The sequence below is a fragment of the Berghia stephanieae genome, chromosome 4 (assembly GCF_034508935.2).
Source record: "Berghia stephanieae isolate SIO BIC M18660-M18661 chromosome 4, UCSD_Bste_1.3, whole genome shotgun sequence".
Taxonomy (NCBI): domain Eukaryota; kingdom Metazoa; phylum Mollusca; class Gastropoda; order Nudibranchia; family Aeolidiidae; genus Berghia; species Berghia stephanieae.
Window position 1 is genome coordinate 74,676,168 of NC_088363.1, and position 16,965 is coordinate 74,693,132.

At 33.6% G+C, this 16,965-nt stretch overlaps 2 protein-coding genes across 43 annotated transcripts in view; one reads left to right on the top strand and one right to left on the bottom strand.

Moving 5' to 3' along the window:
* LOC144971240 (kazrin-like) overlaps positions 1–6,805 on the top strand; it is a 149,511-nt gene extending 142,706 nt beyond the window's left edge. For 33 of the 41 annotated variants that reach the window (XM_078911781.1, XM_078911777.1, XM_078911783.1 and 30 more), the window contains one exon: positions 138–6,805. In XM_078911781.1, coding sequence (XP_078767907.1) covers positions 138–1,082 — 945 coding nt within the window. In that variant the 3' untranslated portion in view covers positions 1,083–6,805. The remainder of the gene's footprint in view (positions 1–137) is intronic. The other 8 variants (XR_013645094.1, XR_013645095.1, XR_013645097.1 and 5 more) reach the window with 2 other exon arrangements.
* Positions 6,806–10,392: 3,587 nt separating this feature from the next.
* LOC144971239 (uncharacterized) overlaps positions 10,393–16,965 on the bottom strand; it is a 114,622-nt gene continuing 108,049 nt past the window's right edge. For both annotated transcript variants that reach the window (XM_078911757.1, XM_078911756.1), the window contains exons 12-13: positions 15,001–16,541; positions 10,393–14,065 (exon numbers count right to left, since the gene is read on the bottom strand). In XM_078911757.1, coding sequence (XP_078767883.1) covers positions 13,834–14,065; positions 15,001–16,541 — 1,773 coding nt within the window. In that variant the 3' untranslated portion in view covers positions 10,393–13,833. The remainder of the gene's footprint in view (positions 14,066–15,000; positions 16,542–16,965) is intronic.

Sequence of the window (16,965 nt, forward strand, 5' to 3'; positions counted from 1 at the left end):
CTTGGGCTATCTCTAGTCTTTTCTTGGATGACCCTAGGAAAAACTTTCCTCTGTGGATGACTAAGGGAAAATTATTCAAGTTTTCTTTATTCATGCATTTTGGTTATTCACAATGACACTCTCATGATATATTTCAGGGATCGATTGGCAAGGCATTTGGCAAAAAGGCGAAGAATGAATTGAAGAAGAATCAAGATTCAGATCACTCGTCCAAAAAGACTATTTCAGGTCCCATACCAATCCAGCACTCTAGTCTGTCATCTCTGGACAACAGCTCTGAGTTGGTTAAGAAAGGATTCTGTCTGCCTGGTCAGTGTGTAAAACCGAATGGAGGAAACCAAGGATCTGAATCTGATCTTCAGAACAGTTTTAATGCTCTTTCATCTATGATGCAGCAGAAGCAGAGAGCAAGTTCAGAAGAAAAGATTTCACTGCGGAGGTCTGAGGAAAAACCTTCCAGACCAAACGTTATCGATTTTGTCAGAGACTTGAAGAAAGAAGCTGATTTAAGAAATAGCAGCATTGGTAACAGTCCTCCCATTGTGAGAATTAAATATGATGATGAGGATTTGACTACAGAATCAAAAAGTTCTACTTTGACCAACAAAGATGACCATGGGAAATTATGCAGCAGTCCTACAGCATCAACGTCTACCAATCCAAGACACCTTTCTCCTGGGGAGGCAGGAGAGGTAAGCTTGGTATCCTCATCATCACAAGACACATTGACAGAACAATCTGTGAACATTAACAGTCCCGGGGAGAAAACTCAAGAAAAAGAGGACAGAGGACAAAATTCACAAACTGAAAGCCTTTCCCCGTCTTCCTCAACTGAGAGTGCAGTAGAGGATAAACCATTGGAGAGTGTTAGTTACATTGTAAAGGATAAACGGTCTAGTTTCAAGGGTTCATTACAATGTAGTGATGTCAATGAAGTGTTTGTACAGGACAAGAAAAAAAAGGAAGATGGAGGAAGTAAAAATCAATCTGGACTAAATAAAGCAAGGAGTAGTAGCAGTAGTAGTGATTGTACTAAGAAGAGGTCTTCTGTGAAAGATGGATTTCATTCGACTCCAGTGTGATGATTACTTGAGATCAGATTGAAATAAATTAAACGGAATTATTGTCAGTATTAAAACAATGCAGCTACGACAGAATTTATGACGACTCATGTTATGACAGTACAAATTCAAATTTATAAGTGTCTGATACTGCTACAATGAACAAATATCACAAAGTTGCTTTATAAGCTATATTTGGGCCCAAATTATATATCCAATGATACCTTATAGTAATAATTCAAGAGGAAATGGGGGAGAGGGAGAATCATTTCTGAATGTTTTATTATGTGAGTGCTCTCTTAAAAGATTTATGGTATCCTTGAATGGGGATTTTTCCCTTCATTTCTGTACTATAATCATAAAGACTCAGAAAAGACCATCTTGGATGTTTAAATTGCATTGTAACCTCTAAAATACATACTCGCTGTGCCTACTTCAGGATGGATGGTATGCAAAAAGGAAGGTATTTCGATGACAATTGGGGTCCATAATTTTGTCTTAAGAATGAGGCTCAATTTTCGTCCTAGGTAAAATACAGTGTTTAAATATATGGATAGCATTGGAGCCTTTTGTGTTAAAAAAACAAACAAAAAACAGCAACGCTTTTCTTAAAAACACAAATAATGATTGAAAGTGGAGTAAGTCATGTTCTGGCATTGGCTCATGCTATCTTTTAGAGACTTTTATCTTGGTCAAGGTCTGTTCCCCGATTGTGCTAAATATATGCAGCAATAGAATTAAACTTGTCTTTGAATTATAGTGGTATCTGCTTTATGATAAAACACATTTGTTAGTTTGAATTATACAGTGTGGTCGGTTTGCCTGTGAAGTTTTATTAATTTTAGTTGGCAATACACGCCTCTAGAATCCTTGGAAATTTTGTAAAAAGATAGTACCAAAGATTTCACCAAAATCAGCAATGCTAAATTAAATAGATTAAAATACCGTTCCATCATAAACCATTTAATTGAACTTTATCCTGCTTGGAACAAGTTGGGATTGGAGTTGATGATGGAGTCTTATTTTCATGAATAATAAATATAAAACTAATTTCTACATATATACATTTTGCATGTTTTATCATCTCTACGTGTGACTGAAAATGTTGTGAATGTACTTGCTTATCGTTGGTTTCAAGCAATATTCTGTGATGACTATGATATTTTGTGGTGAAACAGTATTAGCTCTTGTACATAAATCATTAATATGTGGCTCAAATCCAACTTATTCATACTATTTAGAAAACCATTGCACTCTTTGTGTGCATCAAAAATAAAATGGATTAAAAAAAATACATACAAGTTGACTTTGAAACGATCTCTCTGTTTCTAATGAGGATGTGAATTTTTAAATAGGGTTGTTATTTTAGTGATATCTTGTACATTTGTAAAAGTAGTGGAATGATGAAAAGTTTGCTGTTGAACGATATTCTAAGATGATTAATGAATATTCTGTGATAAAGATAATATATTAAAATAAGTTTGCTGATAAATAGTTTGAAAGTCCCTTTCAATAAACAGAGAATGGTATCCAGTTTGTCATATATAAATGCAATAATCTCAGCTATAAGTATAAGCCTGCTTCCCATGTAAACTCTGCTATATCCAAGTCATTCAATGCTGGAATACGAGTTCAAGGATAAAAATTTTGTTAAATTCAACAGCAGACAATGTAGAACACCGTCTTCTTTTTATTCTATTTATGTTTTTTTAAATGAGGAAGGACTGAACAAAATTAACACAAGAGGGCCAGAAAAATAACAATATAAAGTCTGATGAGATAAATATATTTCAAAACATGTAATTTGTTAGATGCATATTTATATTTTACAAGCTCTATCCATAACACTTGCTGCTCATTATTATTAGTTATTGTATCCCTACAATATGGCTCTCTGTTTACGCCTATTAGGTTTTACCCTACCCTCGGCTGAGTGAGATCCATGGTTTAACCAATATTAGTTTGAATAATCTACACTTTTTTTCTTCTTCTTCTTTTTTCTCCTTACCTTAACCTTAAATGTCTCAGGACCGGGAAGTCCTGGACATTTCCCTCCCATTTTGTCCGGATCTTGTCTACCAACCGGGCCCTCTGACAGGAGTGCCTTCCAGTTTCATTCCTCTCCTTTTTCCATCGTCCTGCACTATGTTGTTTTGGGTTTTCCTTTCCCTCTCTTCCCTCTGGAGTCTACCCTAATGCCATTTCATTATCTTTCCTTTCCCCTCTTCTCAAGACACTTTCAAATTCAATTCCAAATTTTCATTCCCATCACCACACTAACTTTCTCTGCCTCTTTAAATTCCAGAATCCTCTCGTTCCTTATAGTTGTTGCCACCTTACTCTCAATATTCTCCTCAAGCATTTATTTTGGAAGGCAACCAGATTCCTATCTTCTTCTTTTGTTAGCTTCCATGTTTCAGAATCATATTGGGGTGCAGACAGAACTTATGTTGTAACGTTTCCTTTTTCCTCAGGGAAATGAAATAATGATTTTTTAAAGTAAACTTTTAAATTATCTTCCCATGTTGCACCTACATGTTTTTGCAACTATTAAAAACATCTCTTTCAGTGATGTTCTGTACTGCCTTTTTCATACTAAATCTTAGGTGCTTATGTCCCTTGAGTTCTACCAATTATTAATAAACTTAAAATCTTTACTCTATCAACAAGCTGTTTATATAAAAGTTTTGCAAGTACCGTTAACTGCATTAACTGGGTGGCGTTTCCGACCTCCCATAGTGGGCAGGGAGGTGCTTGCTGTGTCTTCTTTCCCCTTGTATCTGTTTTCCAATTGCTTTCTGTCTTTGTCTTGGAATGAGATTACTTGGTTTTGTTCTGGCCCTGGTCGGATACACTAGCTGTGAGGGAAACAGTCAAATGCATAGTTAGAGTTTCGGGAGATGATCTTTTTTGTCTTGTAAATATCTCTGGTATGCACTGCACTGTATTATGTTTTGTTTACATATTATATATGATTTTTAAACATTTGAGTGATCTCCTCTTAGTGGGGACCTCTGCTTGTGTCTGGATTAGGCTTTTAGGTGATCTCAAACTAAGTACTTTGATGGTGTGCTCTTGGAATCTACATCTATTTCCTATTTCAACCAATTCCCCTTTGTCTTACCTTTTTTGGGTTCTTTAATTGTAATTCTAGAACTTTTACTGTCACATTTTCTTCCTTTTTGCTGGCGCTGATATGACCTTAACGTGTTGAAAGTGCCGTAAAACCCTTAAAAACAATAAAAACAAACTGCATTAAAGAAAGTCACAAATAAGTCATCCTTACAAAATTGTAAATATCTAATGTTGCAATACGCCTTTGTGATGCTGCTCAATGACAGAAAATAAAGCCCTGCATAATTGAAGTTTGGTCAAATTGAGATATCTAGATCTCAATCTTAGGAATGATCCTCTGTGTCTAAACACATAGTTTTGAAACTTCTTTATATTGAAAAAAAATTTAGTAAGCTTACATTTACAGGTTGTGACGATTTACAATTAGTAATAATTAGTTTTTAGCTTTACTGGAAAATTGGAATACAGTGTTTTGTCATTGCATAGCATTACGGTAGGTGAATGACGCTGTTTATTGTACTAGTCATGACCTCTTAGTAATCTGATTTCTTCAACTTACTTGTACATAGTTATGAGTCTGATCATCCAAATTATTTCATTGTTGCAAATGAAAAAAAAATATCTCAAATGGAAGTAAAACGTTCTCTATCAAAATGATAAATCAACTCATAAAGATTATTTCGTCATCAAACTTGTCCCTGACATAATCAGTCGCATGGTGAACATTTTTGTTTTTGCGTTTTTTTTCATTATTTGAAAGCCCAATGTGTCTCCTGAGCATTGTAATCTTTATTTGAAGCAAATCGGGTGATTTTTCATGAAGTTATGGTCATACGCATGGGCTAGGATGTGAAACCTTAATTTTGAGAAAATCGCTTCCAAAGTTGACAAGAGTTGATATTAAGTATAATAAAAACCTTCATAAAAAAAATTAAAATAAAATATTTAGGAGTAGAATTCAATTAAAATATTTCATCAATATGTAGAAAAATGTTTGATTTAATGATTTTTGATGAGAACTCATTTTCCATAAAAATTGACCTATTGACTAAAATTGTCAATATCTCCATTCAAAGCTTTTCACCATGCGACTGATTATCTCAAGGACGCCCATTGTTTTATGTTCATGTAGGTTTAACACTTTGCATATTATAATACACAATTTCATCAAATGGTGCTATTTATATTTTGTATTGAATGATACTGCATAAGGAGCATGTTACTGATAGTAGATAACGACTTTGAGATTATAGAGAGCAACAAGAATATGAATATATGTATATAGTTATCATTTGTTTTGTTTTAAAGGTTTATATTTACATTCTTCTGTAGTTGTATCTTTTGTGTCATCATTCATTAGTGTCAATAATATCCTTTAAATGAGTCACATTTTAATTTTAATTTTTATCCCATTTATTTCAAAATTAACTCATTCTTTCATAAAAGAATTGGCAACAAATTGATCTACTTAAGCATTTATCTGAATGTCAAAACATCGAAAGTTTGCCTACAATGGGAAATTTTGTCGCTTTCAACTCGTGTGTACATGAGTGAATCACAGCTTGTGTTCGAAATGCATACGAAAGCATAGGCTGAATAATATTTATATCTTTTCACCATTTGGAACAATGAAGTGATGGATGCCTCCTTCTTTGGTTTCATCAACTCATTTTCATTTTTAGCAATAACACCCATAAGCTAAATATATTTTCTATTTAGTCCTACCACAGATATATTTTAAAACGGAGGTGCCTGTTTTTTGGGGTTTTTTTTGGGGGGGGGGGGGGTTGCTTTTTTTTTCATCATAGCAGAAAGCGTTTGATAAAATTTATTTTTAAAAAGTTTTTCTATTACCAGTGCTCATTTGAAGATAAATATGCGATACCCGTTGTGTGTAGTTTTTTGGTCAAATCATAAGTCCCAGGTCCTGCTGTATGAATGGCAAAAAGTTGAGTCATTTGGAAAAAAATAACTCTTTACTCACATTTTCTGACCATATTTACGTGTAAAATGATACCCTGACAATAACAGATTGAAATATAAGATTTGTAATAATGCCTAATTGACGCCATGCCTCATCCTACATGTAAAGTATGTGTTTTTGCTATGAATCTCTAATAAACAGTTTTGGGCACATTTAGTGGATATAACATATAAAAGCTCACCTTGTATACCCTTCTAAATCCTCTTATTTTAATTCATGCTTGAGACATTCTCAACCATTTATGCATGCAAAAAAGTGCAAATGCCACGGATGAGACATTTTGTTTACAGAATAAATTACATAAATTTATGAAATTTATGTTTCGGTATCATTTGTGACAACATCAAAGACAGAAGCAGACGTGTCTAGCTTTTGCATGGTGTCATTTTATTTAGGTTTTACTAGCTTTTAAATAATGTGCATATGTCTAGATTTTATCATTTTTTTTGTTTCATTTTCACGTTGTTTGTAACCTTGTGTTTAGATTGAAAATTGTTACCCCGTTTATAATTTTACATACAAATGTTTTGTTCTACAAAAGTTAGAAAGTAGTGAAAATATTTAATTATGGTATATGATGTGTTTTCTAACAGTTTTGAGTAATAGAAACTATCATTTGATTAGAACATGATAATACATTACTGAATTAAACAATGCAAAGAATGTATCCCTTCTCTTTTTAAAATATCCTGATTGACTTGGTGTTTTTTAAGTTGATCTTTTTGATTCAATTTGAATTTTAGATATTGCAAAGACTGTTTGAATCGCACAAAAAAAAAAAAAAAATCACAAACCCTTAAAAACCCAACAGACTATATCATCATTTGATGCCGGGCTGGTTCTCTCTGGTCTTATTATGAAAGGTTCCTTGGAAGCATGATTTTTCTCAGAATTGACAATATCAATTCCTTTCAAAGCAGAATTTACTGAAAGTCACAACATTCAGCTCTGAAGTCAAGCACTGAGACAAGCTTTAGTTGTTTTGGCTTTAGAAGTTAAAAACAACTGTTTCGACACTTTTATGATTTACCAGCTCATTGAAAGAGGAAAATGGTACATAACATAGAGTTATGTAAAAAGATTTAGAATTCATAGGTTCTTCTTCTGAAAAAGTAAGGCAAAGGGGATTCATTAAGGAAAAGGACAGAATTAGATTCCAGTAGCCCTGTAAACATGTTCCCAACATTCCTAACAGATGCGAGCAAACGAGACACTCAAAAACATCCACATGGTTTCGACTAATGTACCTTCACTTAAAAGGATAAGACAGTCAAACTACGACCTTACTAATAGCAAATAATTCCAACCAAAGCGTAGGGAAAACCAAGATATCTCATTGCTGAAAAAGGTTGGATAGCCACGAACAAATAGACAATAAATTGAAGGGAATATGGGATTTTATCAAAAGAAAATCAAATTTCCCGAGATACAAGCGTTTGATAATTTAAGAATTGAACAAATTTGTAACGTTCTGTACCAGTAACTGGGAGGGACTATGTCGTCTCAAGCTAGGGACACGGATTGGATGTTCTACTCTCTCCTTGACCTGATCCCAATGATCTTTCTTTTTTTTTTGAGGAGCGCTTGCAAGCACAGAAAACTATAACTAAAACTTCTTTTTGACTATCCTATCCTTTTTATTTTCTGTTCTGGCATTGAAATAACCTGAAAGTGTTGCAAGTGCCTGTACAGCTCCTAAATAAAACCTAACAACTAAGAATAATAAGAATTAACAAAACAAACAACAACAAACACACTCACACACACACAAAATACAAGACAAAAAAAGTACATGTTTTTCATGTTATCTTAATTTATTGTCATAGAAATATTGCAACATAAAAGTTCATGAACGAATACATACATTAAATTAATCAAATTGGAAGAGCGCCACATACTGAAAGTGTGTTTTTTTTCCTCCAAATTTTGATAAACATATCACCATGTATAAACAATTCAATGTATACCCCTGGTAAAAATGAATTAATAAAATCTTATCCAACATCACATCATTTTTACAAGAAATTATGTTCAATTCATTACATGTTGACTATTATGCAAAGATATAAGGAAAATTCAGATCTGAAGAGAATCTTAGTCACCATCCAATTGAGTAACTTTGCCTCGAATGGAAAATTTGCCTCTCTTGCTTTAGACATTTCGAGTATACTTTGTGCAAATTAGTTTCTTATTTTGATAGGAAATGTATTCTTTCCACAAAGAGAATGCCAAAAATGATCCAAATCCACAGAGGCAAAGTTACTAAAAGCACTTATATTTCTCCCAAAAAATAAGCCATCATGTTATGATGCATTAGGGAAGTTTTTCTTTAAACCAAAAAAGGGACCTGAACATTTTTTTAGTCAATTAGATTTTTTTTTTAAGTCATCATAAAAAGATATATTGCACACGAAAGCTCATTTCAGCTTTTAAATATATGTGCTTTTAAATTTTTAACTTCGAAAATCTTTTATTTATCAATTCAGCAGTTTCTACAGACTAAAGTTAACCGGGATAAAACATCAAACTGGCCCACCCTATATAGTGAAAATACATGGTCGGTTGACATAAGGAATAATAGCTTTTTCTTGATATTAATTCATATCAGCAACAGCAACAGCAAAATTCTATTTCTAGTATAGCACGTAAAAAGATATAAAAATGTTTTGTACTGTTTAAATATTTGTGACACTCTTTTACTCTTTACCACTGACTCACTTTCGGCGCCCTAAGCGGGTGTTTCCCCTTGCCATTTATCAAAGCCCTCTGGACAACATAGTGATACCAAAAGTAATTCTGAAAAGACCAGCGTTGTTGTTTTTATATTAAAAACACATGTCAGCTGCCTAATAATTTGTGCTTATTTCTTCCTTCTCTTGTTGGTCATAATATATGTCTACAATGTGTATTTCCGAAAATGCAAAAATACAAATGCATTACAATGGTTCTAAACCCCCCCCCCCCCCCCCCCCCCCCCCAAAAAAAAAACAACCCAAAAAACACAAAGAAAAAAAAACAAAACAAATAACAAAAACAAAACAAACCCCAACAAAAACCAACAACAAATTGAGTTTGAGGTAAGCAACCATATAGCCACATATAACATATCCATTAGCTTTTAATAAAAAGTATAACTTGTCATTTGATTACAATGCAACGATTTGATGAGATTATGAAAGACACGTTCCTCTCAAAAAGACTGGATGTGATGTACGACATGGATCATTTTAAAAATGAACTGAGGGTTGACATGATATGTAGATAATAATTAATTACTTGGCACATATTATTCAACTTTAAAATATCCATCCATTCACAATACTACACAATTATGTCGTCCCAGGCAGAGCGCCGCATCTAACAAAATTATGTTTTTTTAGAGTTATTGTTAACTTGCACTATTCCCACCCATCACTTGTGTCAAAAAGAGCTGAGTAAGAAAAGGTGTTTTTATGCCTGATAAATCCACATAGATTCAAATTGAGGCCACAAGATCTGCAGTTATTTTTTTGTTGCTAAGTCTGTTTCTCAATTTCATTTTTTAAAAAAAGTGTAGATGCATTGTTTTGCCTTAGGAGGCAAATATGAATCAATCAACGGTTTCATTTCACAACTCGTATGTTCAAGAGATGCAAAGTGTATTCAGCGAGGGCATTTCGCTCTCCATTCTTCCCTGTATTTTACTTGGATTAAAAAATAGTCTATCAGATTGTTTACAAACTGAAAACTGACGGTTTCTGTCGCACATTGACAAAATACCTTATTAAATTTTGGCCAGAAAACGTTTACAACATGTATCGATTGATTCAAAGGAATTTTTATTTCATTTCAATATTATCCCTCAATTGTCAAAAAGTCTTATTATTATGCTCTGATTTATTTATACTTGCTTTCTAAAAAAAATTATTAGAAAATTATGACAACTTTAAAGATCAGATTTGATACTCTGTTGTAAATATAAATCTCATGACCACAAATTGTTAAATTTAATCTGCAGAATGTTAAACATAATTTATTGATTGTATTTAAACTTGTTTTGAGTTAAAATCTTGATTTGAAACAGAATAACAGACACCAAAACTGTTCCTAAACTGAAACAAAGTCTTTTGATCTCTTTGGAGCTAAAATATTGTAATAAAAAGAAAAAACAAAAAAAAAAAAAAGCAGCAGAACATGGTGTGAAAAGACTTACGCGAAAATGTAAAATAAATCGAGCTTCTGAGTGTTGATCTTTTAACAAAATTTAATATCAAGCATTTTGAAATTAGTGACTTTTATTTCTTTTTTTTTGGGTTGACACTAATAATTGAATTTCATGAAATAGCAACTTATGAAATCCGATTTTCAATGTGTGTAATCTTAATCTTACATTTTATAATAAATCATATTTTCAAGCCTGCTGCGGTTGTCAAACAAAGTATTGAATGTTCAAATCAGTTTGTGTTAGGAAATATTTGAATCCACTCAATAACATAATCTATTTGAATTTATAGTCCAAAATACAATCAGCCGGTGGTGGGAGGAGGGGGGGGGGATAATGATGATGATCAAGGGTAAAAAATCAGTAAAAAGGAAGAAGATGAGATAGTAAAAGGTTCTTGACATACAATTAAAGCACCCAAGATAAAGAAAGAAAAGGGGAATTGGTTCAAATAGGGAACAGGAGTAGATTCCAAGAGCACACTATCAATGTAATTAGTTTCAGATCACCGAAATCTCCTATACTGATACAAGCACAGGTCAACACGAAGATGTACACACTCAAAGGTTTACAAAGCATTATGTATTTGTAAAACAAAAAAAATAATACAGTGCATAACAGAGAGATGATTTACAATACAAAAAATATCATCTCTCAAAACAAACTATACAATTGACTGCTTCCCTCCAAGTCAGGGTCCGGCCGGGTCCAGGACAAAACCAAAGAATCTCATTCCAAGACAAAGACAGAAAGTTTGTTGGAAAACAAATATAGGGGTATAGAAGACACAGTAGCTGCCTCCCTGCCCACTTTGGAAGGTCAGGAATCCCACCCAGAAAATATTAATGTAAAATTTCATATAAACAAGTATAATAATTTAGTTTGTTTCTATTTAAGTGTACAATTTCTGCTTATGTAAAATTGATTCGATGAATGCTGTATTATTGGAGCCAAATGAATGTGTACCTAAAACCCAATCAAAGTGGACAGTTCAAATCCGAGTGTTCTGAACGTTTAAACTCCTGACATTTGAGCCAATATTTCCATTGTAGACAAAGCGTCTTTTTTTTTTTCAAATCGTTATTCTGTTATATCCATTTACATCATATTCCTTATCAGTACCTCTAGAGAAATAACAATACAAAACACTTTCTTATCCACTAGGTTAGACTGGCCTGGTAGAGCATGGCGTACTTCACGTTTTTCGCACCATTTTGCTACTACAAAAATACGAAAATTATAAAATGGTGGGAAACGTTAGATACACGTTTATAAGACCACGACAAACCAATAACGAGGGATGTTTCTATCAACAAGTAAATGTGTACATGGCTTTAATTTTACCTTTTTCTTTAGGTCAATGTCAGAAATCGAGGAAAACGGATACAATTAATGTTAATGGATCAATACTGAATGCATTGTCATATTATGTAGGTGGATTATTGTGAATCTGGAAAGGGCTTATTATATACAACGATCTCCTCATAACATGTTAAGCTAAACCACGTTTTTTCAAAAACATGTTTTGGACACTCATAATAACTCTAATAAAAGGAGGAGTAGAACAATTCCTTTTATTCAATTCTTTTCTATAAACCGAATTCTCGTATGTACTTATCTATCTTATTTTAATTTAAATAATTTCTTTAATGTGTCTTTTCATGAACCTCATGCTAAAAAAAAACTAGGGTATGAATACCAACGTTAGGTATTAGGTATTATAACAAGAAATTTAGGTATTATATTTTTATTAGGTATTATAACAAGAAACTCCGGTAGAGCTAAAGCAAAAAAGTATTCAGAGAAGCTATAAACATATTTTACAGATCCAAATTATTTAGTTGTTTGAGAGTTTCATGGCCCAAAAGTTTCGTGTGGTATTCTACATAATAGCATTGCTAAAAATTTCAAAAATAGAATATTTTTTTTCCTATCACAATGGTGATGAATGCCCTACTTTGAAAAATATGCCAATATGACATGTACGTTTCTTCCACAATGCTTCTTATTCATTATCATCATAATGACTCGTACATCATTCCCTGTTGACTGAACTGCCATTCTTCCAAAACAAAACAAAAGTTTGTCAATGGAATTTATAAGAACACGAATATGAAACTGTGGTCTTGTGGAATGACTTCAGTCTGGAAAACCCAGGGTTTGAGTCCTGCTCTGGGTGGACCATAGCCGAGTCCTTGGAAAAGACTCTTTACTCACATTTTCTCACCATGCACAGGTGTAAAATGAGTACCTGGTCATTAACAGCGTTGTCTCTGAATAAAAAAAAAACAATATCTCCTTACAGTCGTTATGTCTCTTCCTACATGTAAAGTGTTGCTGTTGGCTAGGGACCCCTTGTAAAGCGCTCTGAGAACGTTTTGTGGATATTGTTCTATATAAATGGTCTTTTTAAAATATGTGAAACTAAAAATCTTAAAGACCGCAATCATTTAGAAACCATTACACAAAATCAACCAATTGGAAGGATCTTTTTGTTTGTTTGTTGCTTTAGGTCTCTTCCAACACAATTGAGGTTATATGAGAACCGCTGAAACAAAAAAACAAGCAATCTAACAAAAATAGTACAAATTTAAATCAAAATCATAACCTAAAGATATCATAAGCTAAATTATAAATAACCAAGAACAAACAGGCAGAAGATTTACAGAAAAAAAATATCCCCTGTCAAAAATACAATCACAAACCAAAGAAGCAGGATAGGCTAGTAAAGAGAAGACGAAACGACATCGCTATCAGATCGTACACCCATGCGAACATCATAGGTATATGATTCAAGGGTGATGCTCCCATCCAACAACCCGCTGGAAGGATCTTCAGGAAGACGTTGTGGAAGCATTTTTAGTGGATCACAGTTATTGATCTATCACTGATAGTATCAAGAAGAAGCCCCTGAGTCAGTTAAGTGGGTTAATGACAAATTCTTGTTAAATCAGATAATGGTTATTCCAGACCAGTGACCATCCAACGTGTACTTATTAGAAGGTCTGATAATCCAAGTTATTATGGGCTCATTGTTGTACTGGAAATACTATCAAACCACTGAAAAATATTGTCAATTACAACAATATTAAATTAAGCACAATATGCGTTCAGTTATCAGACCTGCAAATATTTGCACGTCAGACCCACACATTAAGATCAGTACTATGTCAGGGTGACCTGGGTATTGTAAGCTGAATCTAAAGTTTGAACAATATAAACCCTGGGTTAAATTTAAATATTTTATTGAAGACAATGAATATAGTTGCTGTAAGGGCAAAAAAATAAGCATTATCTCATAATTTCTTGTTATTCTAGCTTTAAATTCACTTTTAAAAAACAAACCCGGTCCACCCCGACATAATACTGTTTTGAGGCAATAGGTCAAATATGCAGGAAACGAAAATGGACTGGAATATATTGTGAAACATAACCAATATTTGCATTTTAAAAGCAAAATATCAAGCAGAATTAATTTTTAAAAGCTTTTAGTTAAAGAACCACTGGGTATTTCAATGGGCTTTCTTTTTCGACTTCCTTTTCTTTCCTGATCCTCCTTTTTTCTTGTTGTTGATTTTTATGGCTTCGAGTAAAGGGCCAGACAAGGCATCCAGTTGGTTTTGTAAAAATCCAATGTCGTTGTCTGTGCTCTCCACTTCTCTTTCAAGAGATGCAAATTCTTTCTCACATGCCAACCTCTCTTCATCACTTGAAACTCGTTGACGCTTGTCGTGCACTGCCAATCTGGCAGTAATAGTAATGAAGGAAAATAAATAGATTTGTTGATTATATGACACACCAGACATTTTAAAATAACATCAGCAATACTAAAAGGAAGATGAGAGGTTCAATCAAAAGTTAAAAACTGTATTAGAGAGAATGCATCAGCTCTTGCAAAACGATTGAGCAACATTCGCCGAGGTTGTGATCCAACGAATGTTCCGAGTCAAGCAAAAGCACCATTATTTCTTTGTAAATGTAAGTAGTCTGAGACCAATCTAGAACATTAAGATGCAAACATGAGATTCTAGATGAATGGGATGCTCTAAAATGGGTGCTGACACACGTCCTGTGTTGTTGTGTTTCTATTTTTTTTTCCCCTGGTATTTCAAACAAAAGGCGATTTAAATGATAAAAATATCTCTCATTGAAGAAATATCGATTTGGTTAATTTTGCGAAAATGTCAAATTAGTTACAGAAAAATGTCAAATGATACGAAAATATTCCATATTCCATATCTTTCCAAGTATCATTTTGTCTGCTATAATGCACATAACAGTAGAAATAAAAGAATCTTCCATTTTTAAAAATCTCATTGCCATGTGTAAATTTCACCTTTTCTTGCCATTCTAAGGATAATAATTTTATGTAAGTTACGTTAATCCATCTTTTAAAAAGATATTTAAGTGAATGAAAAATATGCCAAAATGCCCAACACAATTTTACCATATCAACTAGCTTATAAAACAAAACAAACCGACAAAGACAACAACAACAAAAACAAAGCAAAATAAAATAAAAACAGCAAAAACAACAAAAAGTAAAACAAATAAACACCCCCCCCCCCCAAAAAAAAAATAAAAAAAATAAAAGGCCATTAAAAATTGACACTTAAATGCCAAAAACTAGAAGACATGAAATTCAATGCATTATCATTGTACATTTAGTCAACTATTACCTCTTCCGCTTCAATCGAGCCTTCTTTTGTTTTAGACCTTCAATGGCTTCTCTCAACTCGTCCTCAGTCATGCCAGGTTTGTGGACCTCTACCAGGGGCAACTCAGGTGAATGGCAAGATGATGTTGATGATGATGATTTTGTGCGGATGTTTGATGACTGACCACCATTGTTGTATTCGGATAAGGAGATGGAAGTGTCGGTTGGTTTACACGGAGTGATCTCATCGGATATTAGAGTGATGGATAATTTTGATGGAGTGACCGCCGTGATACTTGGCGGCTCTGATGCAGCGATGACGTCATCGTTATCCATCTTGTCACTAGATGTATTTTCATTTTGGTTTCGAGATTCATTACTATTAGTGCCTGACATTTCCTCTGTGTTGCCATTTAAAATGTCTGATATAGATGAGGTGCTTGGTCGGTTTCCTAACACATTTTTCTCGTCTTCAAGTGACTGAATCAAGTGATCAAATTTATCTTCATTGCACTGCAATTTCTGAGAATTGTTGTCTTCATTTTCATCAACCTCAACTGGAACGGAAGGAGGCTGGGTCGAATTGGTGAGAGTTGAATCACAAACGCCGACTTCTACATCTTCATAAATCGACTCACAAGGGGGAATAGGAGGTGGTTCTTCATCCTCTGTCTCTTCATCTGACTTAGGACATCCAAACATCATCATTTCGGGTGTAGAAGAATTTTCAACTGTAGATAAATCATTTGTACAAGAGGTTTCCTCAATGTTATTCAGTTCATTATTTTGATTAAGTTTATTGTCTTGAGTTGACACATTACTTTCAGCAGGTTTGTTCTTTCTGCGTAGAGATCGTTTCACAACTAACGTGTATTCGTCTTTTGATATATTGGATGCATTACTATCCCTTCGTTCAGATATTTGTGATAAATTATGTGGAGGATTGGAGGATTCAGATTGAGTATTATTGAAAGAGGAAGGGTGAAACATACACGGCGGTATTTGAGATGATGAGACTGATGACGCTTGAGACATAGGCAGTGATGATGGGGATGAGAGAAGTGTGTCACTGTGTGGTATATTGGATGGAAATTCATTTGGCATATTTACAGATGGCTGGGAAGACACGTTTTCAGATGAAAGAATGGTCGTGGATTCACTGTCTCCATTATTGCTTTGGTGAACATTGCTATTTTCATTGTTTTTTTTGGAATGGTTAAAATTTTGAGATTCTACAACAGAAAACCCACAGTTCAAATCTTCATTTATCCCTCTTTCGTCAAGATCATGAATCGTATGTACACTATCAACATGCTCCCCGTCACTATCAGAGTTATTTCCCTTCACACTGTAAAACCCGCTATCTGTTGTGTGTTTTTTCTTGATATGAGCAATTGAATCATCTACAAGAGGAGGACTCGACTCCTTTACAAAGCCTGGCAATGTCTCCATCTCTGGAGTTGGGGTTAGAGGCTCTGCAGGTGAGGGGTTTTCGTCTTCTGGAGAGTTTTTATCACTTGAAGAATTAGAAGCTCCCATACTTTGTAAGGTGATATCCATGTCCTATGGGTGAAAAAAATATAAATCTTTAAAAATTAGCCCTCTGTTATTTGTTGTTATAAAGATTATAAAAAGAAAAGGTAATAAGCACTTTCATTAGAAGGCTAACATGTAGATCAATTCTTTGCAATTCCTTTTTTTTCTTCCGCAAAATCTTCTACAAAGTTGCGCCAAATTATATTTCAAATTTTAAGCGCCTTTTGCTCAAACTTATAATTTATGTTCAGTGCCTTTTATGACCATTATTGTTTATGTTAAAACAATGTGTAATCTTTTATTACATTTCAATTCATATCATGGGTTAAAAGCTAATATGACTTTATCCTTTATCATTGATGAAAACTAGTAAAAAGATAAGTTAAAAATAGTCACCAATCAATACATCCATTTAATAGCACAACATTAAATGATTTATACAATACCCATT